This window comes from Myotis daubentonii, chromosome 12, assembly GCF_963259705.1.
Source record: "Myotis daubentonii chromosome 12, mMyoDau2.1, whole genome shotgun sequence".
Taxonomy (NCBI): domain Eukaryota; kingdom Metazoa; phylum Chordata; class Mammalia; order Chiroptera; family Vespertilionidae; genus Myotis; species Myotis daubentonii.
This window is the reverse complement of record NC_081851.1, coordinates 67,296,294-67,321,544: the sequence shown is the minus strand read 5'-3', so window position 1 is coordinate 67,321,544 and position 25,251 is coordinate 67,296,294. Positions and strand designations below refer to the sequence as shown.

General features: G+C 36.7%; 2 protein-coding genes across 3 annotated transcripts in view; both read left to right on the top strand.

The window, feature by feature from the left end:
- Positions 1 to 6,284, top strand: part of PPP1CB (protein phosphatase 1 catalytic subunit beta) — a 30,456-nt gene extending 24,172 nt beyond the window's left edge. For both annotated transcript variants that reach the window (XM_059660226.1, XM_059660225.1), the window contains exons 8-9: positions 1,825 to 1,959; positions 4,472 to 6,284. In XM_059660226.1, the coding sequence (XP_059516209.1) occupies positions 1,825 to 1,959; positions 4,472 to 4,576 (240 nt within the window). In that variant the 3' untranslated portion in view covers positions 4,577 to 6,284. The remainder of the gene's footprint in view (positions 1 to 1,824; positions 1,960 to 4,471) is intronic.
- Positions 6,285 to 8,488: 2,204 nt separating this feature from the next.
- SPDYA (speedy/RINGO cell cycle regulator family member A) overlaps positions 8,489 to 25,251 on the top strand; it is a 30,672-nt gene continuing 13,909 nt past the window's right edge. Inside the window, exons 1-7 of the mRNA XM_059660224.1 lie at positions 8,489 to 8,578; positions 12,361 to 12,434; positions 13,728 to 13,980; positions 14,860 to 14,918; positions 16,708 to 16,793; positions 21,644 to 21,815; positions 24,108 to 24,399. Of these exons, the coding sequence (XP_059516207.1) occupies positions 13,746 to 13,980; positions 14,860 to 14,918; positions 16,708 to 16,793; positions 21,644 to 21,815; positions 24,108 to 24,399 (844 nt within the window). The 5' untranslated portion in view covers positions 8,489 to 8,578; positions 12,361 to 12,434; positions 13,728 to 13,745. The remainder of the gene's footprint in view (positions 8,579 to 12,360; positions 12,435 to 13,727; positions 13,981 to 14,859; positions 14,919 to 16,707; positions 16,794 to 21,643; positions 21,816 to 24,107; positions 24,400 to 25,251) is intronic.

The window sequence follows — 25,251 nt, the reverse complement described above, 5'->3', positions numbered from 1 at the left end:
GAGGAGCTAATGCCCTTAAGAGAGTTATTTAGGTCAGCAGAGTCTCCAGGAACTCTCACATGGTCTTCACAAACTATGGGTATTTATAGTTTAAATGTTCCCTTCCCATAGTTGCTTCTTTACATGTTTTTAAAATTATTTTTTGTTGTTAATCTTCACCGAGGATATGTTTTTTCCCATTTTTTTTTTTTTTAGGAAGAGTGGAAGGGAGGGGGAGAGTCAGAGAGAGAGAAACATGGATGTGAGAGAGAATATCAGTTGGTTGCTCCTGTGTGCGCCCTGACAGATTGCACGCTTGGGGCTCAAGCCTGCAGTCGAGATACATGCCCTTGACTAGAATCAAACCTGTGACCCTTCAATCTGAAGGCCATTGCTCTCGCCACTGAGCCAGACTGGCCAGGGCAAATGTTTTTCTGCTAAGCCCCCAGCAGCATCCCACAGCAGCTGAGTGCTTACCAATGACAACAGATGAGATCATGGCATCCTGACACAGCTTACCTCATCTGACATCAAAGCAACTTTACTGCCCTAGCTGGTTTGGCTCAGTGGATAGAGCATCAGCTAGTGGACTGAAGGGTCCCAGGTTTGATTCCAGCCAAGGGCACATACCTGGGTTGCAGGTTCGATCCCCAGTAGTGGGCATACAGCAGGCAGCCGATAAATGATTCTCTCTTATCATTGATGTTTCTCTCTCTCCCTCTCCCTCCCTCTCTGAAGTCAATAAAGATATTAAAAAACAAACAAAACAACATTGCTCTTACAAAATTCATTTTTGTCATAAACAGGTGGATTTGAAATCATATCAAACCAATACACAACACATTATCTCTAATATTAAGAGACTTGTGATGAGGAATAACACATACTCTAAATATTTTCTGTAGGAACAAACCTGTTCTTTCAGTAAATATGGGATTGAATGAACAAGTGAACAAGGAAACTAAGAAATAAAAGGATGTACTGAGTGCCAAGTACCCTGCTGAGCCTGTAGTAGAAAAGGTGGCCAGGGTCTTAACAGAAAAGGTTAATACCTAAATTCTACCATGAGATAATTACATCATGAGCATGTACCTGATACTAAGAAATTATTTTAAAACATATATTATTTTGGAGGTGCTTTCTTATCTTAGCAAGCATTGTAGGATAAGTGTTACTTAAGGGTACCTAAAAGACTTCAAACAGTATTCTTGCCCAATATAAATAAATATTAAGTGTTTAGGTATCATTACCTACCTCTCAAATTGTAGAGCTGAGAAACAAATTAATTCGCTCAGAAATTGACAATAAATTCTAAAAATCATGTTGTTATTAATGAAAATTTTAACCTATAACACGCTAATTTTTTAGGAGTATGATCTGTGTAAATTAAGTTTAATTTAGTAGAGCATTACGTGTAGCTACATAATACTAACATAAAATTTAAAAGTGGAGCAAGAAAAACCTTGTGATAATCTGTTTTTCCTTGTCTGGTTATTGTTCACTGAATTAAGGATTCTGAAGTTGGATTATAGTGCCATCATCTAAGAAGTGCTTAGGGTCTCAGCTCCCTGCAGACACTACATATTAGCATATGGAGAGCCCTGGAAATGGCATGATTTCTAAACTTCTTAATAATCATAAATTTATTATGATTTCATGTAAGCTAAATCTTTACCATTATAGAAAAAGCAAACTAATTTAAATATTCTAAGGCAGTTTAAGAATAAAAATCAAGCTTTCAAAACAAACAGGGTTTGCTTTCTTTTAGGTCTTTGTTACATTAATCTCAGTGAATTTAGATGGTTGAGAATTACATGTTTTTTTCTTTGACATTTTCTTTGACAGGTGGTGGAAGATGGATATGAATTTTTTGCTAAACGACAATTGGTGACCCTATTTTCAGCCCCAAATTACTGTGGTGAATTTGATAATGCTGGTGGAATGATGAGTGTGGATGAAACTTTGATGTGTTCATTTCAGGTATAATATAAATTTATAACAACTAATTTATAACAACTGGAAATATAATTAATAAAAATATTGTCAGAAGAAATGTTTTTTTAGACTGGTGTACTTTTCTTGAGCCAGTGTAGAAAATCGGTTTTATTAAAAAGTGAATCTCAGCATAGGCTCAGTAGCGATTTCTGTTTTTATTCACAAAGGTTTTGGCCTTTTGGTATATATCAGATATTAGAGTTTTAGGGAACCTAAGTTATATTAGTCCTTTTTTTCCCAAGAAAGTTTAATTAGAAAGTTACAGAGATAATAGAGGTGAGCCAGCTGGGCTAGATAGGCTCAGGAAACAATAGAAGCCAAAGAAGGGCCCATGGAGCTTAGGAGAGAGAAAGGCAAAGGTAATGTGCTTGGGGCGGGGAAGCTGAGGGAAGGGAAAGGCACAGGCGAGTGCAGGGTCCTTAGTATTGAGCGTTTTAAAGGCTCGGAGTTTATAAACTCAGATGAAAATAACATAGAATATTTACCTAAGAAAAAGCTTTCCAGATAATCTTAAAGTACCCATTTATAAATGTAGAAACATTTATAGTTTAAAAGTGATGAACTTTAACATGCTACTTAAAATCATTCTTGTTCATAGACCAAAACAACTTTGATACTTTGTTTTTGCAAAGGTTATTTTATATCCCTGAACATACATACACTTTTTAAATGTAGACCTTCCCTCTTTCTTTTTATATTACACTGTTTGTGTAATTTACACTCAGTGTAATTAAGTATAAATGTTTGGCTTATCACTTATAATTTAAGGGTAGTAACCAGGCCATATCCTTCAACAGTCACCATAGTGGAGTTGAAGTAATATATTATTTTTCAGTGAGGCACTATGATGCTCTGAATAGTTCTAAGAAATATTTCATAAGCCTTTTGTATGCATTTTTTGTATAAATATTGAAATTTTCTATTTATAATGAGCTTAAAGCTCTATTTACATCCACCAGAATGAATACAGTTTTAATAAGACAGTAACAAGTATTGGTGAGGATGTAGAGAAATTGGAACTTTCATACATCTATAGTAAAAATGTACATTGATAGTGAAAATGTAAAATGGTGCAGTAAACACAGAGTTTCTGTATGACCCAGCCATTCTAATCCTAGATGTACACCCAAAAGAATTAAAAATAGGTACTCAATTACATGCATATGCATATGCATAGGAACACTATAGTAGCCAAAAGGTTGAAAATGACCCAAATGTCAATCAGCTACAGAGTGAATAAACAAAATGTTGTATTGTTTGATAATTAAAGGTAATGAAATACTGATATATGCTGTAACATAAATAAATCTTAAAAACAAAGAAGCCAGTCACAAAATACCACATATTGTCAGGTTCCACTTATATGAAAGAGCCAGAAAAGACAAATCAATAGAGAAAGTCAACTAGTGGTTGCTTAGAGTTAAAGTGGGGGAGGAGGAGTAGGGGAGTGAAAAAGGGATGGGAACAAGGTTTCTTTTGGGGGTGACAAAATTAGATTATAGCCGTTGCTCTACAACTCTGTAAATACATATACTAAAAAGCATTGACTTGTATATTTTAAATGGGTGAACTTTATGATATGTAATACAGACAGCCCTCGGGTTACGTCGGACTTGACGTATGTCGTTTCGTGGTTACGTTGCCATCTCCCATTTATTTATTAAAAAAAAAAAGTTCCGTCATTTCGATGTATGTACATATGTGCTTCATGTTTTTTATTTACTGTATTTACCACAAGTAAAGGTCAGGAATTGTTATCTTCCTTTTAAATTTGTTTTACTGTTTCACTTCATTACTGCTGTGTATGTGCTCCACGTGAATGACGTAGGTGCTTTATGTAGGTGGGTTCCAACTTACAGCGAAAATCGCTTTATGTTGCGCCATTTGAACGGAATCTCCGACGTAACCCAAGGACCTACTGTATACAAAAACAAAGCTGGTTTGTTTTAGGATGTTTTATTTTTAGAATTTTTATGAGTTTATTTGAGCCAAACTGATGGCATATGCTGAGGAGCAAGATCTCAAATGCCTCCTCAAAGCTGTTTTTTAAATGAAAAGATCTGTTTACACATAAAAAAATTAAGGTGTGAAGAGTTTGTGACTAGTTACCCTCTAAATAGTGGCAGAATTATGGTGAGAACCTAGGTCTTTTTGACTCTTAAAGCCAGAGTATTTTCCTCACCACAGAGATGTACCAATTTGAAAAAAATTTTTTGCTTAAATCCAAGGAATGGTAGTTGATAGGTCTCATATACTCATGCTTTTGTTAGTAAATTATCGATGGAATGACATAATTGCACTATTCAGATGTTTGCAAACTCTTTAAAATGTGAGAAATATTTGTGGAAATTTGCTGTTTTTTCTACATTTTTATTGCACTTTACAATTTCTGCCATTTATTGAAGAAGAAGAAAAAATACCCACTGTTGTAACAGTAACTTTCTTAAACTTATTGCACTTGAAAGAATAACATTGTTAATAAATTGTTTACTTTAAGATATTGAAACCATCTGAAAAGAAAGCTAAGTACCAGTATGGTGGACTGAATTCAGGACGTCCGGTCACTCCACCACGAACAGCTAATCCACCGAAGAAAAGGTGAAGAAAGGAACTGTGTAAAGAAACCATCAGATTTGTTAAGGACATACTTCATAATATATAAGTGTGCACTGTAAAACCATCCAGCCATTTGACACCCTTTATGATGTCACACCTTTAACTTAAGGAGACGGGTAAAGGATCTTAAATTTTTTTCTAATAGAAAGATGTGCTACACTGTATTGTAATAAGTATACTCTGTTATAATATTCAACAAAGTTAAAAAACCAAATTCAAAATTACCCATTAAAGTTACATCTTCACTTATCACAGTTTTTAAAGTTGAAAAGCATCCCAATTAAACTAGATGTGATCGTTAAATCAGATGAAAGCATGATGATCCATCTGTGTAATGTGATTTTAGTGTTGCTTGGTTGTTTAATTATTTGGGGCTTGTTTTGTTTTGTTTGTTTGTTTTTGCTAGAATAATGGCAAATATTTTAAATTTTTTCCCCTAAACATTTTTAAAAATGAAATATGGGACGAGCTCTAAAGACATTCACCAACTATCATTTTCTCTTGCTTATTTACTTATGTACCTGTTTAATCTTACTAAGAAAACTTATGCTTCATTGCTGTGAAAAGGAATTTTAGAGATTGATATTTTAAAAGTATGCAAACTGTCCAATCCAGTGATTTAATCAACAGTTTGGGCAAACTTTACAGCTGATAGTGAATATTTTGCTTCATACAGAAATTGCCACAGATATGGATTTGTGCACTCTAATTTTTAACTGATTGATGCTGTATTGTGCAGTAGCATTTCATTTAACTTTAAGATAAAGTTCATAGTATTACCCACCTAGTTGGTAATGTGATTATGTGGTACCTTTGTTTTAGGTTTTAATTTGCACGAAACACCTTTTGGCATGCTTAACTTTCTGGAAACACTCTCACCTGCATCGATTTTGTTTTTTGGGTTTTTGTTGTCGTTTTTTTTGTGTTTAGATCCATAAAACATGGGAATCCTTTTTTGACAAGCCTTGGAAAGCTGACACTATCTCTCCCTTTCTCTGTACGAAGGACATATTTAAATGAATGCTGGTCAGTGGGACATTCTGTCAACTATGGGTATTGGGTGCTTAACAGTCTATTAATGCCATGTGAATGTTGTATACGATTGTAAGGCTTATGTCACTAAAGATTTTTATTCTGATTTTTCATGATCAAAGTCCATATGATATTGTATAGACATGCTTTGTAGTGAACTATAGTAGCAATAATTTCTGTACATGATCAAGGGTTTTTTGCAGCATTTCTTTTTCTCTTCTCTCTTTCTCTTTTTAAGGGTTAGCATTAACAAATGGCAAGACTAGAAAAGTGAACATAAAGATTTTATAAGGAGAACTTAGAGGACACAGATTTGTGATTTTTGGGTGCGATACTTTTGATGTGATTCTAAAAGCTTTTATTGAGCATTGTCAAATTTGTAAGTTCATAGGGATGGACATCATATTTATAATGCCCTTTTATGTGTGCTACCGTAGATGTGAAATTCTTGACCTTAATATTGTCTTTAAAAATGTTAAATTGAGAATTCTGTTAACTTACGTTTTATGAATTGGTGTATTGTATTACTGCAAGAGATTTGATTTTCAACTCAGTGCAACGTTCTTTCAAATGCATATGTCTTTTTTTCTAATTCCATTTTGTTTTAAAGCACATTTTAAATGTAGTTTTCTCATTTAGTAAAATTGTCTAACTAATATAAAGACTGACTGGTTATTTTATTCCCCTTTTCCCTTTATAATGAGACATCTTACCTAATAATAGACAAACATGTAAATTAACTGTCCCTCTGCTACACTCACCAGCCAATCAGGAGAGTATGCAAATTAACCCAACAAAGATGGAAAATAATTTGCATACCTAGGGGCGAAGCGGCAGAGCGAAGACTGAAGGCTCCATCTGGAGCCACGAAGACTGAAAGCTCTGGCCGGAGCGAAGGCCTGGGTCCCGGGTGCCAGAGGAAAACCAGTGCCGGCAGAATCTCTTCGTGCAACGGGCCTCTAGTTTAGATATATTTTATTCAATTAAGATTTCACGGTCTTTGACATACATTGAATTGGTCCTGCTCTGAAGGTGTTCATGTACTGCATATGATGTATTAGGTCACACAAGCTTTTATCTAACGTGATTCAAATATCTACCTCACTGGAGTATACATTGAGCAATTTCTAATAGAATTTTAGATGCGCTCTTAGTCATAGTGAAGTGGGTCTAGAAAATAAGCCTTTGGCAGGAAACAGGGCAGTCTTATTAATGTCAGTATTAATCAAAATAGCTAATTTAGATCCTCCTTAGTGGAGTTTTGTAATAATTTTCCAGGTCAATTCTGATTATGGAAAATTAGTCACTAAGCAAATTAATAGCGGTCACTAAATTTTAAAGAATGGAAACTCACCCTGTTTAAATATTCAAGCAGCCTTAAAAATCACTTTAATATCATATACATAATTTGGTTATTACAGATACTAAGTAACACTGCTACTTAAATAAGACGTCATTTCTTAGGAGAAAAACAACGTGTAGTTCTAGTGTCACTAATTTATAGTGTCCTTCCTCTTTTTTTTAAATGTTTCTAGAGAGAGGGAGACAGACCGTGATCAGCTGCCTCCTGCGCCCCCTCCTGGGGATCACGCCGCATCCAGGCGTGCCCCCGGAACCGAACCCAGACTTCTTGGCACGCGGGAGGATGCTCAGCCCACGGAGCCGTCCGGGCCAGGGCTCACGTTGCTTTTTCACATATTTACGCTGAAAACGTGTTTAGGGAGGGAAGGTGTCAGGCTTCCTCTGCTCTTGCTCCCTGACCCAGTGCACTCCTCTGTGGGTCTGTCTCCCCGACATCAGGGCGGCGCTCACCGGGCAGGGCCGTCTCCCTTTTGCTCGGAGATTTCCCTGAAGAGCTCAAATCGGTTAACGGGGTTTTGAAGTGGCAGCGTGCCTTGTAACATCAACAATAGTTAAATAAGACAAACTAACCCATATGAGTCCCACCTAAAGTTTTATCACTGCTCATAATGTCTACTCAACGAGTGCCATTTAGATACAGGGTAACCATTTCCAGGTCAACGCGGAGCTCCGCCTCCGGAGTGTCATCAGCGGGGACACTCGGCGACCAGGAGCCGTGGGGTGGGGTGGGGTGGGGTGGGAGCCGTGACCGTTAGGGGAAGGGAAGTCACAGAAAACAGCTCAAAGCTGTGCCGAGTCCTGCTGTATTCCGTCAACAAACAGTAAGCACCGACCACCTCCTAGGCACCTGACCAAGGGCTAAGATGAGGCCAAAAAGAAAAGGCTCCTGTAGGAGAATTCACAGCTGAGAACAGACTTAACAGAAGGGGCAGCATCAGCCCAGGTATTCGCCTCTTACGCCTTTAGTTTAAGTGGCTCTCAACCTTCTGGCCCTTTAAAGACAGTTCCTCATGTTGTGACCCAACCATACAATTATTTTCGTTGCTACTTCATAACTGTCATGTTGCTACTGTGATGAATCGTCATGGAAATATCTGATATGCAGGATGGTCGTAGGCGACCCCTGTGAAAGGGTCGTTGTACCGCCAAAGGGGTCGCGACCCACAGGTTGAGAACCGCTGGCGGGGTCTGTCCATAAAACTACTTTAACATAGCAGGGCCTCTCCATCTCGCCGAGGAAGACGAATGGCTGTTGGTAAAGCCTCACTTGGGTGAGTGCCTGAGAGGAAGGCTCCGCTTAAACCCGGGGCCTGAGGACCCCTGGGAGGGTCGTGGCGTTTGGCTTGGTCCCGAGCTCAACGGCAGAAGGTCCGCGGGCAGCACCGACCAGGCGCGGGGGGGCGCACCTCGAGCCGGCCCCGCCCCCGAAGGCGGACTCTGGGCGCTGATTGGTCCGCGCCGGCCTCGCTTCCGACGGGCGCGAGTTCTCGAGGGTCCGGCGGCGGCGGAGCGCCCGGCGAGCAACCGTCTGAGGGACGGGGCGTCTGCGAGAGAGAGCGCTGCTCGGCCTGTCACCAGCCCCAGGTTTTCGCAGGTACCTTGGTCCCGGGCCTCACCGGCGACTCCAGTTTCGTTGTGCCTGGTCCCTCCATCCCCTCACCCCCACCGTGCGCGAGGTGGGGCGACGCCCCTTCCTCACACGCTTCCCGGGAGGCCCTGTGGTGGCCTCGCCGCGACGAGGGCACCGTGCCTTCCAGCGCCAGCAGCCTGGGCTGGGAGCCGGGCGGGGTGGTCGGCCGGGCGGGCGGCTCGCGGTTCGGCGGGGGGGGGGGCGGGGGGGGCCGAGCAGTGCTCGTAAGAAGCGGGGCCTGGCGCCCTCGGTGGTCGGGGTGGGAGTTTCCGGCCTCGCGGCTGAGCAGGTGGGTCGGCCGCCGCCCGCGTTCTCCGGAGGGCGGGGGTCGCGGCGCCTGGAGGGGGCCCTGCGTCGCTGGCGTACCCCCCACATGGCTCCTCCCGGGGCGTCTGCGCCGAGTCCGGAGACGTGACCTCTGAGTGTCGGTCACACGCCGGCAGCGGCGGACATTTCCGGGCCGCTCGAGGCCCGTTAACCAGGTTCAGCTGGAAAGCAAGGGGTGGGGGAGCGGGATGGCGGAGCCTGATAAACCCGTGTCGGAGTCGAGACCCTCACGACCGGCCTGAGCGCGCGTGGAAACACTGCACTCTTGTTCCCAGTGGATGGTTTTTCCATTTAAAGTGTACTTACTGGTTGAGGTGGGATGTGGCTACCTGGCACTTTCTGTGGAAAGGATACAGTAACGGTGCCGCTCTGTGCTGAGGTGTCGGTGTCAGCGCCCTCAGGCGTCCCCCGCCCACGGGTCCCGCGTCGACCCGACAAAATACGCATCACTAACCATGCTTCGTGGGAGGGAGCTTTTTAAAAAGTACATTTTTATTGACTTCAGAGAGGAAGGGAGAGGGAGAAACATCTATGGTGAGAGAACCTGCGACCGGCTGCCTCCCGCCCGCCCCGCCCCGCCCCGCGCTGGCGGTGGAGCCCGAACCCGGACCTGCGCGGAGGGGGGACCGAACCCGGACCTTCTGGGACCTGGGTCCCCGCCGACCACGGAGCCGCGCGGCGTGCGGGCGGTTTTATTGAATAGTTACCTGCACCGGGTTCTGAAGCGCGCGCACGGGTGTCTGCTCTCGCCGCCCTCAGCGAGGGGCCCGCCCGGAGCGTCCCGGTCCGCGCTCAGCTTCTCCGCCTCCTCCCCCAGCGCTGCCCGTCTGCCTGCCGGGCGCACGAGTCCCGTCTCTTTTTTTAAAAGTTCTCGTCTGACTGTCGTCCCTTCCCTGGGGTTATTGCCAGGGTTTGGGGTTGGGCGGGGGGGCAGGAGGACGGGAGGCCGGGAGGCGCGTTCCTGCTGCTGCTGCTCCTCGTCGCTCCTTCAGTTCCGTTCCGTTTCCGTGGTTCGCGCCCCTGGACTCTCATGGGCTGGATTTCTGACCGGATTCGGACTTGCTGGAACAGCTGTGCCGTATAATTTTACAAACACTGTAGCATCTGGGCCAAAAGTGTTCTGTCACCGTTAGATGGTAAATTAACTTTGAAAAAAAAAAGTTTAAACGTGAAAATTGTGGAGATTTTCTAAATTCGCTGTGTGTCTCAGTAATTAGATTCTGTGGTTCTAATAGAGAAGAATGCTATAGCAATTTCAATAAAAATTTTTAAATTTTTATTTTTTGATCTTTAGAGAGAGAGAGAAAGGGGGAGAGCGGGAGAGGGAAACGGGTTTATTCCACTGATGGATGCGTTCCTTGGCCGCTGCTTGCATGTGCACTGTCTGGGGGTTGGACCCCAACCCCGGCCGGCCGGGAGGGTGCGCTCACCAACTGATAAAGATTACTTTTTGAGAGTTACTTTATTTTAGAGAAAAATATGATAAGCCCATCTTTCTTCCCTACAGCAATGGCTTACTTAACCACTAAGTCATAATTCACTCACACGGCAAATGCTAGAATTAAATTTTACAAAGGGTAGTCTTGTAGCCGGGTTTATGTTTTCCTGGCAAGGTGACAGTACACAATATTGGACTGCTTATTATGTTTCAAGTGTTTGCACATGATTTCATTTAATCTTTAGAACAATTCTGTAGTGGTTAAAGAATACGGGGCTTTGTGTCAGACAGTGCTGGATTCAAGTCCGAGCTTTGTCACTCACTCATTATATGACCATGGGCAAATTCCTTAACTTCTCTAAGCCTCAAACTTCTAATCTAGAAAATAAGGATAAAACAACACTCACCTTATAGAGATGTTCTGAGAATTAAATGAGATAATGCATGCAAAACCTTTGGCACAGTGCCTGGCACATGTGCTCAGTTAAGGCTGCAGTTAGGCTCACCTGCCTGTCCTGAATCGCCAATGGGTATTGTTTTCCTAGAGGCCCATGGACCTCCAAACTACTGCTTCTGTTGTTTGACCCCTCTGTATATTACCTGCAGAGAGAAGAAATTATTTAGATGCCTATAAATTAGCTGTTGTCTGGATACCCCCTTCACCAAAAAATATCTCAGATATTCTGTTCAAGTATGAATTCTGGTGTGATTTTCTTCATGTTGGTGGAGTCCATGTAAAAACTTGTTAAAGGATTTTGCCTTATGAGCATAGTTTCTCCTAGTTTCTCCTTCCCTATCTCTTGTCCTTCCCAGGAATGGCCCATATTTTTGTCTTTTATTCTTTTCCTCTTGCATGCTTATTAGAACTTCATTCTTTTGGTATAGCTAAATGAAGAACAAAATTACAACTACCTCAAGGTGTAATTTGACCAAGAATATAGCACTGATAGCTTCTGTCCTTAAGCGCTTTCTTCATAACTTTACTGACAATATTTGTGTATTAATCTCAATATCTCTTTGGGGAATTTCAGCCATTTCTTTGTCTATTTTCTCAAATTTTATAGGAAGTATCCTAACACATACATCAGGATTTAGTGGCTTAGTGTAAAGCTGTGAGCTTGATATTTATCTTTTTTATGAAAGAAAATTGCATTTTATTGCATGATATATCCATGGTTGTTTTAATATAACAAAACTAATATAACTTACTTAACATTGAGTAAATCTTACCTCCTGGGAGAGATACCACCGTTATTCTATATTCTGGTACATTCCATGCCTGAGCCTAGCCTCTATACTCCAGTTTGAGAAGCCTATTCAGTTTTTTTTTTAATCTAGATTGTAAGGGGGAGGGGGTACAGATGAGGCCCCAACTGTCTCCCAGATGAGGTGGGTAGAAAGGAGAAGAAAGATCTTACACAAGTCTCATGGCTTAATTTATCACCCATTTCATCTTCAGTTTGGTTGGACCTAGGAAGAAAGATGAGCAGTGTTTCTCAACCTTCCTAATGCCGCGACCCTTTAATACAGTTCCTCATGTTGTGGTGACCCCCAACCATAAAATTATTTTCGTTGCTACTTCATAACTGTAATTTTGCTACTGTTGTGAATCGTAATGTAAATATCTGATATGCAGGATGTATTTTCATTTTTATAAATTGAACATAACGCATGTGATTAATCACAAAAACAATATGTAATTATATATGTGTTTTCTGATGGTCTTAGGCGACCCCTGTGAAAGGGTCGTTCTACCCCCAAAGGAAAAGGAAAGAGAAACAATTATAGAATCAATTTAATATAATTTCCTCTGACTAGTTCTTCATAATCTAACCCTATACTGTCTAATATGGTAGCCACTAGCCACATGTGGCTATAGAGCAACTTGAAATGTGATGAATGCAACTGAAGAATTGAATTTTCCTTTTATTTCATTTTAAATTAAGTACTGAATGAGTGTGAAATATGTTTTTCCTTGCAGATTACTTGATTGTATTGGTAGGACTACATTTCACTTTAACTGTTGGAAATTTAACATCCAAATCGAGATATACTGTAAGTGTAAATATATACCAGATTTCAAATTTAGTATGAAAAAGTAAAATATTGATTACATGTTAAAAATGTATTTTTTATATACTAGGTTACATAAAACATGTTATTAAATTAACTTGTTTATTTGCACTTTTTAAATGTGACATTAAAATATAAAATTACACAATAAAAATAAAGTTAAATTTATATATATACATACAGATACATATGTGTGTGTGTATATATATATACACATATATAAATTACACATGTGGCTCACATTATATTGGACAGCATTGATTTAGCCCACTAAGTCCAATCTTATTTTCCTTTAGCAGGGAAGTTTCTGAGGGTCAGGTAGGAGAAGCTGTGCCTAACTCCTGGAACACCCAAGAAGGCATGGCTGCTTGGGTCCCTTTGAGTATGTATTCAGAGCTTTTAATTAGGGTCTTGGAGTAGTTTCCTACTTTGGCTATTTATACCTCCTTTTATACCCTACAAATTTTTTGACCACAAAAGTAATACTAACTGTAGTAACATTACCACCAAACATGATAGAGATTATACATACAGTTAAATATGGATGGATGAACATTGTTTCAAATTGTATTAGATTATAGCACTATATGTTCATTTACACTTATAATCAGCTACTCAAATAGCATGCTCATATAGTACACTCAAGTATAAAAAAATGATCAGTTTATGAGAATTCCTCAAAATACATATACCACGCATCTCTGCTAGAATTATTTTTAACTTTAATAAATACCAATAAATGCTCTTGAGTAAGTAAATTTTGTAACATATTAAGAAATTTACTAGTAAGAAAATGTTTTTTTGCGTGTGGATTACTTTTTAATATAATACTTAATATTGATTATAATTAATTTCTAGGAATTGTTTGCCTTGTTCTATAAAAAATTCGAGGTGTCATATAATCATGATAAAACTATGTCAATGCAAGCAAAATGTTATCAGGAAAAAAGAGTATCACAAATAGATTATAAAGTTAGTATAGTTTCTTTAATTAACTTTCAAAATTGGTTTTGAGTTCCCTTGTAGTCAAAGCAAAACAGTATACAGGATCTTATTTCTTGGGAAGAGAAGGTATATCAATTAACCAAAGGAAGTGTAGCATTTCTCAGCACTGAATTCTAAAAGCACTTTCTCATATGAGTCGCTGTCACAACAATTTAGTAGCAAGTTCAATAATGCCTCACATCACTGCATATGGTGGTATCATCCAGTTAATTGTTTTCATATAGAAATGAATAAGAGTGTGATAAATAATTATATGTTTTATTTTTACAGGACTCTTGGGAAAGCAAAATGAGGCATAATCAGCTGTGTTGTGAGACACCACCTTCTGTTACTGTTCATGTAAAATCTGGGTCAAGTAGATCACATCAGCCGAAAAAACCTATTAACCTGAAGCGTCCTATTTTTAAAGATAGTTGGCCAACATCTGAAAAAAATGCACAGAATAGCAACAAGTCTAAACGCCCCAAAGGACCCTGTCTAGTTATACAGCGTCAGGAAATGACTGCTTTCTTTAAATTATTTGGTAGGTTTAAAATATTATAATTAGAGAGTACTTAAAAGTGAGAGAATGTAAAGATCTATTTTATCATTTTCATAATAATCAGAGGATGCTCTTATTTTCTGTCAGATTTCTCATTTCCAACCAAGCCTATTTTAATTAGTCTTTTTTAAAATGTTGGATTTTGATTCTTTTGGATTAGAAATTCTAACTCATCTCACTTCTAGACTACTTAAATACAAGTGTCAAATATAAATATTGGGCATTTCAAGTTCATAGCATGAGTTTTCTTTGACCTAAAGTAAAATACTACATAAAATCTCAGCCAAGCCAACAACCCTGCTTCAAGATTTTCTTCAGTGCTATAACTGAGCTATTGAATTTGTTCAGATCATGAGACAGTGTTTTTTTGTTTTTTTTAAAGATTCTTTTATTGATTTTTAGGAAGAGAGAGAGAGAAAAACATTGATATGAAAGCAAAACATTGATCACCTGCCTCCTGCACATCCCCTAGGGATTGAGTCAGAAATCTGGGCCTGTGCCCTGACAGGGAATCAAACCAGAGACCTATTGGTGCATGGGAGGATGCTCAACCAACTGAGCCACATTAGTGGGGCAAGTCATTTTTTAAAGACTGAGTTCTGTATCAGATTCCATTTCCACCTGTTAAAGATTGACTTTGGAAAGTAACAAAAAGCTAATCGAGAGTTACCTAATACCTCTTTCTGACAGAGCTATTGGGATATTCAATAAATCAAAAAGTTCTACCATTCCCACTCCAGTCTACGCTATATATTAAGGCAATTTAATTTAGATCATCATTTATAATCTCCTTATGTAGGAAATCTTCAAAAGGAAACATTCTCTCTTTAAAAGACAAGTCATAGCTATCTTTTGTTGTAGATGATGATTTAATTCAAGATTTCTTGTGGATGGACTGCTGCTGTAAAATTGCAGACAAGGTAAATTCAGTAATAATATAATCATTAACCAATGTTATTATATTACTAAACCATCAGAACTTTCATGAAACCTTATAAGAATTTTCTTCTTATTGATTAAGTTTAGGAAAAGAACTAGCCTGCATTGCTCCTTGAAAGTGGAATCCTTGCATATTAACTTTAAAATTAGAATAAACTATAAATTCATTCTGTATTTTGGGGAATTGTGTAGTATTAGTGATTAGATTTAAAAGACCTTAGACTTATATCTGTTTGATTGAAAACAAGAATCAGTATAGATTTAATATGTTTAGATCAGAATTATTACCTTTTTTTCAGGCTGTAGAGAAAGAATATTCTGAGATTTATTCCACTAAGGCAGTCTATTATACATTTTAATATTTTGTAGGTAATTTAGATAAAACAAATGCCAATAATCTTACAGAGTAAAATTAGCTCATCATTTTATTTAAGTATCAGTGTTTCATTAAAAAAAATTGTGCTAACTTACATTCTTAGGACCGGACCATGCTATTATATACTTTTTCAGTTTAGCTGAACAGTTAATGATTTCAGCTTCGTGAATGTCATCTTACACTATGTAATCATAGAAAATTCAGCATGACTTCACATCACTCTTAATGTGCCAACTAACAAAAAAAGGGAATGAATAAGTTACTATAGGTGTGAACTTTTTAAAATTTCAGGTTTAAAATAACAGATAAAATTAGAGAAGTTTTGTTTTTTAATTTTGGAAAATTTCAACCATACACAACTTAGGGTAGATTTTAAAACAAAGACCCTCCAGGAGCCTAACCCACCAACTGTGGGCCATTCTTATTTTTTCTAATCCCTCTCCCCAAAAGCAGACATCCTAATATTTTATCCATAAATATTTTAAGATGTATCTCTAAAAAATTACATATTTTTAAACATAATAACAATGTCACTAACACTTTTAAATGTTGACGGTACTGCCTTAATATCAAATATCCAGTTCATGTGGCATACTTTTACACTTCATTATATTAAGTGCATTATAATAATTAAAGTTGTTGGACAGCAGGGGGCAGTGCTTTCAAAGTAACTAACCAGGAGCACTCTGTTTTAACACTATCACATTGAAAACTTGAAATATCCGTTATGGCCAATTCTGTGAAGGTAGGATAAATAGGCATTTTATGAGAAGGAAATCTAATACATCAATATTACAACTTGTTTTTAAATGAAATAGCCAGAACCTGGCATAGTGTCTTAATACCAGGCTAGACATATGTCTTTTTAATAAATACAAAATTTTTTTCAATGAAAATAAATCCATGTTATTCTAATTTTTGATTGAGCTATTTTTAAAAGATTCTATTAGAAAGTGAATATGGATGACTATAACTAAAAGAATTCAGGGGGGAAATGTGTATATAACACGTCAAACCAATGTGGCAACATACAAATGGTGAATCTAGGTGAAGAAGATATGTTTATTCATTTTATGATTATTTTCACCTCTCTATAGGTTTGATATTTAAGATAGAAAAATATTATGTTTTTGGTTCAAAAATATTGACAATAAAATTTAGAAATTCATTCTAGTTATAATCTTAATCATGATAAATGATTGAGAATTAACTTCTCACTGTTTACATGGATTACAGGAGCCAAAAAATAAGGACCTGAATAGGTGATTCTGTAATAAGGATAAATAATGCTTTATTGTTTTAGCTTGTTAGTCATCTTAAAGGTAACTGATTTAAAGCAGTTTTACTTATGAAAACACAACATTCGTATTAACTTTTAACTTTTTTTCCTATAGTATCTTTTGGCTATGACCTTTGTTTATTTCAAGAGGGCTAAATTTACTATAAATGAGCATACCAGGATAAATTTCTTTATTGCTCTGTAAGTATGCTTTCTACTGTGATTTTTGTGGTAATTATTTATAATATATATGATACTTTATTTCAAACAAAGGCTGTTTAAAACCTGATGTATATCTTTGAATAAGTCTTCTGGTATAAAAGTTACACATTTTTTACTTTATTTTTTTTTTATTTTCTTTTTTTTAAAATATATTTTATTGATTTTTTACAGAGAGGAAGGGAGAGAGATAGAGAGTTAGAAACATCGATGAGAGAGAATCATCGATCAGCTGCCTCCTGCACATCTCCTACTGGGGATATGCCCGCAACCCAGGTACATGCCCTTAACCGGAACCGAACCTGGGACCTCTCAGTCCACAGGCCGACGCTCTATCCACTGAGCCAAACCGGTTTCGGCCACATTTTTTACTTTAATAGGATATGTTCTTTTCACTGATCTTATCCTGCTTTATGCCTAAGATTTATTATTCCACTTGAATTTGTACTTGTACATTTTTCAGTGTTTCATATAAATTGTCCCAAATTATCCTCTTTTGTCCTTAGGTTTTTTAAAGCCAGAATAAATATGTGTGTGTGTGTGTACATATATATATATTTCCAGTTAATATATAGTAAAAATCATTATCATCATTGCTCTTTTACATTCAACAGCTTGCAGAAAATGCTCTAGACATACTCGTGGATTTCTGTCTGTAACCTAAGTGTTAGTCATATCTGATACCTATAGTATCCACTCAATACTTAACACACTGTACTTTAACCAAGGCATATTGTTTCCAATTTCTTCCACTGACTTTATAGTAGTCAGTTTATACTAGCTTTGTGATCTAGTAAATGGTTTTAATGACATGGCTTTCTAATCCATGGGTCAAAATTCTGCTAGAATCTGTGTAAATTAATATGTATCTCTCCAGTAGCGCAATCGGTTAGCGCACGGTACTTATAAGAATATGTATCTCTATCTCAAAACCTTTTATACCTAGTACCTGGATATAGTGCTGCAGTTAGAAATGTATGAATATAATTTTAAGTACTTAACTAGGGAAGTACAAATTAAAATATTTAAGTTGAATACCAAAACAACTGTTAGCATTATAGGATAAGTTTTTACTCAAAGTCTGCTTAATTCAGAATCAAAGAAATTTATTTCTGCATGCATTCAGGAGACACATTTTCCTATACATGGGAAAAATTAATTCAATATGAAATTTGGTGATGATTGCTAAGTTGGGGGAATATAATAGTATTAGCTAATACTGAGTATTAAGTGCAATGCACCACAAAATATTTTTTATAAGTTCACTTAATCTTCCGATGATATACACTTTTTAATTATCCCCATTTTACAGATAGAGAAATTAAGGCTTAGATTAAGTACTTTTCAAGATCACAAGTTAGTAAGTGGCAGAGCTGGGGCACAAATTCATCTGTGACTTGCCAATGGCCAAATTCAGCCATTGACCACTAGCTATAATGCTGTTTACATTGTATTTACAATGTTTAGTATTGTATTATATTTGTATGTTGATGCAATATCTGTTTTTTTAGTTTTTTTCTCGTCTGAAGATTAGCAACAAACCAAAAGAAGCTTTAGTTTAAATCATACTAGCTGCCTAAAATTGGATTTATTTGACTTTTTTGGTAAAGTTATTAACAGTAAAGTGATGTGTCAACTTATACTATGTAGTAGTCTGTGAGGTTGCATTGCATGTTGTATATTAAAAATAACATGAACTGTAATTTTCATTTTATATATAATCATACTTTTGTACAGCCTGACTCAATAATTCTCCATAGTTTCTCACTTAGCCATAGTTCTAACTCAAGTTCTTTTCCTTTCTATATATCCTTATAACATTGAACTTCAATTATCATTCTTCCAATCTCTTTTACAGTTCCTTTTTCATACTCAGTTACCTCTTCTACTTGACTGTAGGCATAAGGGCAAGGAGCATGTACTTAACCTTTTCTTGCATCCTTTAGTGGCTAACATATAAAAGGTTCTTAATTCTTTATTTGAATAAACACAATTAATTATTATGCAAAAAAATGGACTCTGCTCCAAGAAAATATTAACTATTTCAAATTACAAGGGTACTTATATGTATACAATTCAGATATTTCATCACGTTGAGACTGAAAAATTGTTAATCTAGAGTAGAATCATGATGTCTGATATCATGGTACATTATAGATTTTTTATGTTTCACTTAGCAAGCATGAAAGGAACTGATCTCCCACTCTGTCTACCCTTTACTAAGAACTCTCAGGGATACTAAAAGTAAGAAATTACATAATTTTACAGAGGACAGGATTTGATTCACATAACTGAATGGTTTTAACAAGGTAATACTAAAATATGTACAATTATTTTAAGGAAGGATAGATAATATGTAGGTACTCATTTTATATTAATGTAACTAAATATGAATATGCACATGGTTTTAAAAAATACATAAGGGACCCTGGCCAGTGTGGCTAAGTGGTTGAGCATCGACCTATGAACTAGGAGGTCACAGTTCAGTTCCCAGTCGAGCACATGCCTGGGTTGCTGGCTTGATCCGAAGTGTAGGGCGTGTGGGAAGCAGCTGATCAGTGATTCTCTCTCACCATTGATTTTTCTGTCTTTCCCTCTCCCTCCCTTTCTGAAATAAATAAAAGTATATATTTTTTAAAAGGTACGTAAGAGGGTATACAATTAAAAGTAAGTCTTCTATCTCAAGACCTTGGTCTCCTTCCTCAAGGACAACTGTTTCATGTGTATCTGTCTAGAAATAATTTTTTATATGTGAAGCAATGTATATATTACATGAAGTATATGCTACACTTCTGTACCTTTAAAAATTTTTTTAATGCGAAATATGTACAAAAATAGCAAATGGGCCTGGCCAGTATGTCTCAGTAGATTGAGCATCTTTCCATGCAGTGAGAGATCACTGGTTGGATTCCCAGTTTCCGGCTTGATCCCCAGTAGGGGGTGTGCAGGAGGCAGCTGATCAATGTTTCCCTCTCATCTAGAAACCCACTCTCTCCCTCTCTCTCTCCCTCTAAAATAAATAAAAACTTTATTTTAAAAGTGATCTTTTAAATAGCACATGGTATATGTAGCTATATAGTTCGTCCTCACTACAGAATAATAATATTCTATTGTTGCTTATATATTTGGATTTTTTTCTACCATCTTGTGTACTTTCTATATGTTCCATTTATTCTGTTTCTTCTGTCCCCTCCATTTTTATCTTTTTTGATTTGAGATTTTTAAATTATTTTTGACACCTTTTTTACTTCTACTTGTTTAGGAACTATGCAATTTATATCTATTCTTTTAGCAATTACACAAGTTATTTTTAATCACACAACCTTGAGCATTTTAACTCCAATTATCCAACAATTATCCATTTAACTCTTTTTTTACAATTCTGTAGTTTTGTCTGATGTCCAAAAAGTATTATTGTTTTATGCATTCAACATTTGTTTATATTTACCCTCATATTTATACCTTTGCCTCCTAGTCCTTGCATCTCAAACCTCTCACCTAGGATCATTTTCCTTCTTTCTAACTGCTTTTGAGGTCTCTCTCTCTCTCTTTTTTTTCTTCTGATGTATATCTATTGATTCTAGTATCTTCAGACTTCAGGGTCTGTTTCTGCTCATGGTACCTTAAGTGCTTTGTAATTTTCTTATTGTAAGTTGCCCATTTTTCTTGGAAAGACGTCTATGGGGCTTGCATTGTTTCCAATGGGAAATCTGCTCCATTCTTATCTCTTTTTCTGTGTTATTCAACTTACATTTCCCCCCCAGCTGCTTTTAAGAGTTTCTCTTTATCATTGGTTTTGAGCAATTTGATTATGATGTGCCTTGGTGCTTTGGGCTTCAAGAAGCTTCTTTGTGGGTTTATAATTTTCCTCAAGTTTTTAAAATTTTTAGCCATTTATTTCTTCAAATATTTTTTTCTGTTCACCTGCCACCTTTTAGGGACTCCAATTTCACTTTTATTAGGCTGCTCGAAGTCTCGTGGCTCATTGATGTTCTGTTTATTATTTTTGTTTATTTTCTACATGTTTAATTTTGGATAGTTTATGCAGTTATGCAGTTTATGCCGTTATGTCTTCAATGCACAAGTTTTTTCTGCTGCAATATTTAATCTGCTATTAATTCCACTCAGTGTATTTTTCATTTACACATAGTTTTCATCTCTAAAAGGGTGTCTTAACTTTTTTAACATCTGGAATAGTTATAACTGTTTTAATGTTCTTATCTGTTACTTTTACCATGTACTAGTATGTCAGTTTTGATTGATTGATTGGATTGTGTTCTGCTTCTTTGTATGCCTGATCCCTCTCAGGCATTTGACAGGATATTGATTTTCATTTGTGCATAAGAAACTACCTGATTGCCACAAAAGGCCATCAGAAAGAATTAGAGGGGAACAACGCCTAAAATTTATCCAGGACTGGAAATAGTGTCTGTTCCCACTAGCCAGACTGAGAAAACTCATAATTGACAGGATATTATGTAGATTATTCAGGAAGGTGTTGCATCACTAGTAGAGAATAATTAGCCCCAGACTGAACATTGCTCCAGATCTACCAAAAGCATAACCTGAAAGGATCAGAATGTTTCCAAGTAACTGCATCCCAGAACAAAGCTCAAGATTTATAGGAATACACAAATACGCACACAAAAGAGAGTTCACAAATATTCAGAACTCATTAAGGTAAAATTCACTGTTATCTCTATTTTTATTTTTTTAATTATAGTAAGATTGAACATCTTTTATGTGTTTATAGTGCTTTGTACTTTTTTGTGAACTGCCCATTCCTGTCCTATACATACTTCTTTCTTTGAGTCATTGGTCTTCTTTGTTAGGTATCTGGCTAATACAGTTGAGGAAGATGAAGAAGAATCCAAATATGAAATTTTTCCATGGGCTTTAGGGAAAAACTGGAGAAAATTGTTCCCTAATTTCTTAAAATTAAGAGACCAACTCTGGGATAGAATTGACTATAGGGCTATTGTAAGCAGGCGATGCTGTGAAGAGGTAAGATTTTAAAATACTTTATATGTGTAATCTCTGTCTTTTGTTCATATAATTTTCCTTGTTTTTTAATGTGCTTCTAACATTTTATTTTTTTGAATATATAAGGGTAGATCATTAACCTTGGTTACCATGAATACAACTTGTGTATTGCATTGTTGATGTTTTAATTTTATACCATAAGAATTTAAAATTGTGATTTCTGTTTCTCAGAGCAGTCTGTTTCTGTAGGATTTTTATTTTAGTTTGTTTCTCTTGTCTAAAAGATCACCAATATTGGAAAAGGATAAGTGTGCATATTTCAAAATATCTTATGGTAATATCATTGGAGTTGAATAATAATTTCATTAAATAAAATATATGAAATTCCAAGTCCAAAGATTTAAATGTGAATTGCATGATATAAAATTTATATAAATTTAAATGTTTAAAAACCATAACTTTTTTTCACATAGAATACATAAAGTTTCCTTGATGCCAGATTTTATTAAGATAAAGCAGAAAGACACTAAAAGTTAAAAGATTGGTTATTTTATTTAATGTTCTGGTTTTCAATAAAGAAAATTAAGGCTTAAACTAAAGAAAAATTCTAAAGAAGAAAATTAAATTAAATCAGTGATCACTGTAAGCCAATATTAATTAAGAAAACTTAGCTAGCCCTGGCTGGTTTGGCTCAGTAGGTAAGAGCGTTGGCCTGCGGACTGAAGGGTCCCAGGTTCAATTCTGGCCAAGGGCACATGCCTAGGTTGGGGGCACCATCCCCAGTAGGGGGCATGCAGGAGGCAGCCGATCAATGATTCTCTCTCATCATTGATGTTTCTATCTCTCCCTCTCCCTTCCTCTCTAAAAAATCAATAAAAATATATTTTTAAAAAAAAGAAAACTCTGATAAATGTGAGCGAGATAATGCTATAATTAAATGAAGTTATATCCAGTTAAATGGACTATAGGCCAAAAGAGACAATGGATTAGTGTCAAACCTAAGGAGAACTTTAGGGGCATATCATAAAACTCTGCCCAGAACTAACCATGTTAGTTATATTTATTAATGAGATAAAGATTTAGCAAGTATGCATATTTGTAGATTAAAATAGGAGGATTGTTGAATGTTGGGGAAAATTCAAGGATTCAGAGATAACTTAGAAATTCAAACCTTCATACACTTCTTTTGGGAATGTAAACAGTGTTGTTGCTTTGGTAAACAGTCTGGGTGTTCCTCAAAAAGCTAAACATAGAATTCCATATGAGGTCAGCATATAGGTACACTTCCCTAGTTTGACTTCTTAAATACTAGTAGCTACCATTTTCCAGTTGCTTATAATGTGATACAGATTTTACACACATCTAACCATCAGAACAACCCTGAGGTAGAATACTATCCCCATTTGAGATATAAACAAATTGAACCTCAGAAAGGTTAAGTAACTTGACCAGTTTCATACAGCTAGCAAGTGGCAGAACCAGGATAAGAAACTAAAACTGACTCTAAAGGCAGTGTTTTATCTAACAAACCTTAGACAACAGTGACTGATAATGTAGTGAGGAGTCTTAATTGCTTCATAAATAATTCATGTAATCCTCACAACCCTCTATAATAGACACATTCTCTTCATGTTACAGATGAGGAAACTGAGGAACAGAAAGGTTAAGTAACTTACCTTTGTTCTTACCATATCCCTTGCCATAATTGCAAACATTTTAAGATTACCTAACATACATAGTTGGAAACCTCAATTAAACATATTCTTCTCAGCCCAGTATATTCCAAAGCTAATAATTGTTTTGGGATAACTGTATTGTTTTTCACAAACTTAAAATATTCAGAATTGAAAAACCTAGAAGGTTGCTTCAGTCCTGTTTCCTATTTGAAATAATTTAAATTATTGTCATGGGTTCAAGCAATGAATCACTTTATAGGTAAATACTGTGGTATCTGGAGATGCTTTTTTTTTTTTTCAAGATTGGTAACTTAGATTTTTAAATCTAGTTTTAAAAATAGCTGTTCTTTTTCCCCTTCCCCTTCCCCTTCCCTTTTTTCCAGAGAGGAAGTGAGAGGGAGAGAGAGATGAAAACATCAAGATGAGAGAGGATCAACACTGGGAATCAAGCCCATAACCTGGGCATGTGCCCTAACTGGGAATTGAACCATGACCTCCTGGTTCATAGGTTGACGCTCAACCACTGAGCCACGCCAGCTGGGCTAGAGATAGCTGTTCTTAAGTTATATTTTTTGTGCTTAGTTTTACTAAATCTAAAAAACGTAGTAAAATTCTAAAAGAAAGCTTTCCACTATAGGTTATGGCCATTGCTCCAACCCATTATATATGGCAACGAGAACGCTCTGTGCATCACAGTGGAGCTGTTAGAAACTACAACAGAGATGAAGTTCAACTTCCCCGGGGACCTAGTGCCACACCGGTAGATTGTTCACTCTGTGGTAAAAAAGGAAGATATGTTAGACTGGGATTGTCTTCATCATCATCTTTATCCAGTGATACAGTAGAGGTGATGGAAAAACATTCTCAGGAATCACACAACTCAATGAGCAAGATAGTTGATCCTTCTCAAGCTTATAGCTATCCTCAAGGTATGATTTAGTGATATGTCAGAATTAGATTTATGCAAGTTATTAATTCAAGTTGTTGACCTACAGACAGGGATACATAACATAGTCTACAACAATATGAGTTAAATTAGTATTGAAACTTGTCTGCTTTTCATTTACTTTTTGTCTGTGTTACTGTTTTTGTTGGTAGCTTACCTAAACTAAAAGATTTTTAATGTGATTTATGTTAAAGTGAAACCTAATCACCCTGGGTCTCAAATATTTTAAGAGCACTTGAAATGTTTATTCAAAACAAATTTTAAAAGGAAAATAAATTTACTTGTAATCTCATCATCTAGTTTTATCAGTGATTAACTATTGGTTTTCTTCCATACTTTTTTCTTTTAAGTTTAATACCACTATGCTACAAGGTTGAAAAACACAGAAGCCCTTTGTCTTACCCCTTCTTATTTTCTATACACTTTTTTAAATTGAGATATAATTGATACATAACATTGTATTAGTTTTAGGTGTACAATATAATTTGATATGTATATATTGCAAAATGATCGCCACAATAAGTTAACATTCATCACCTACATAGTTACAGTTCTTTCCTTGTGATGAGAACTTTGAAGATCTATTCTCTTAGCAACTTCCAAATATACAATACAGTACTGTTAACTGTATTCACCATGCTGTATATTACATACCCAGGACTTACTTATCTTATAACTAGAAATTTGTACCTTTTGTCCACATTCATTCATTTTGCCTATCCCCCTAATTCCTGCCTTTTGAAACCACCAATAGGTACTATGTATCTATGAGTTTGATTTTTTATTTTATTTTAGATTCTACATATAAGTGAGATCATACATTATTTATTTTTCT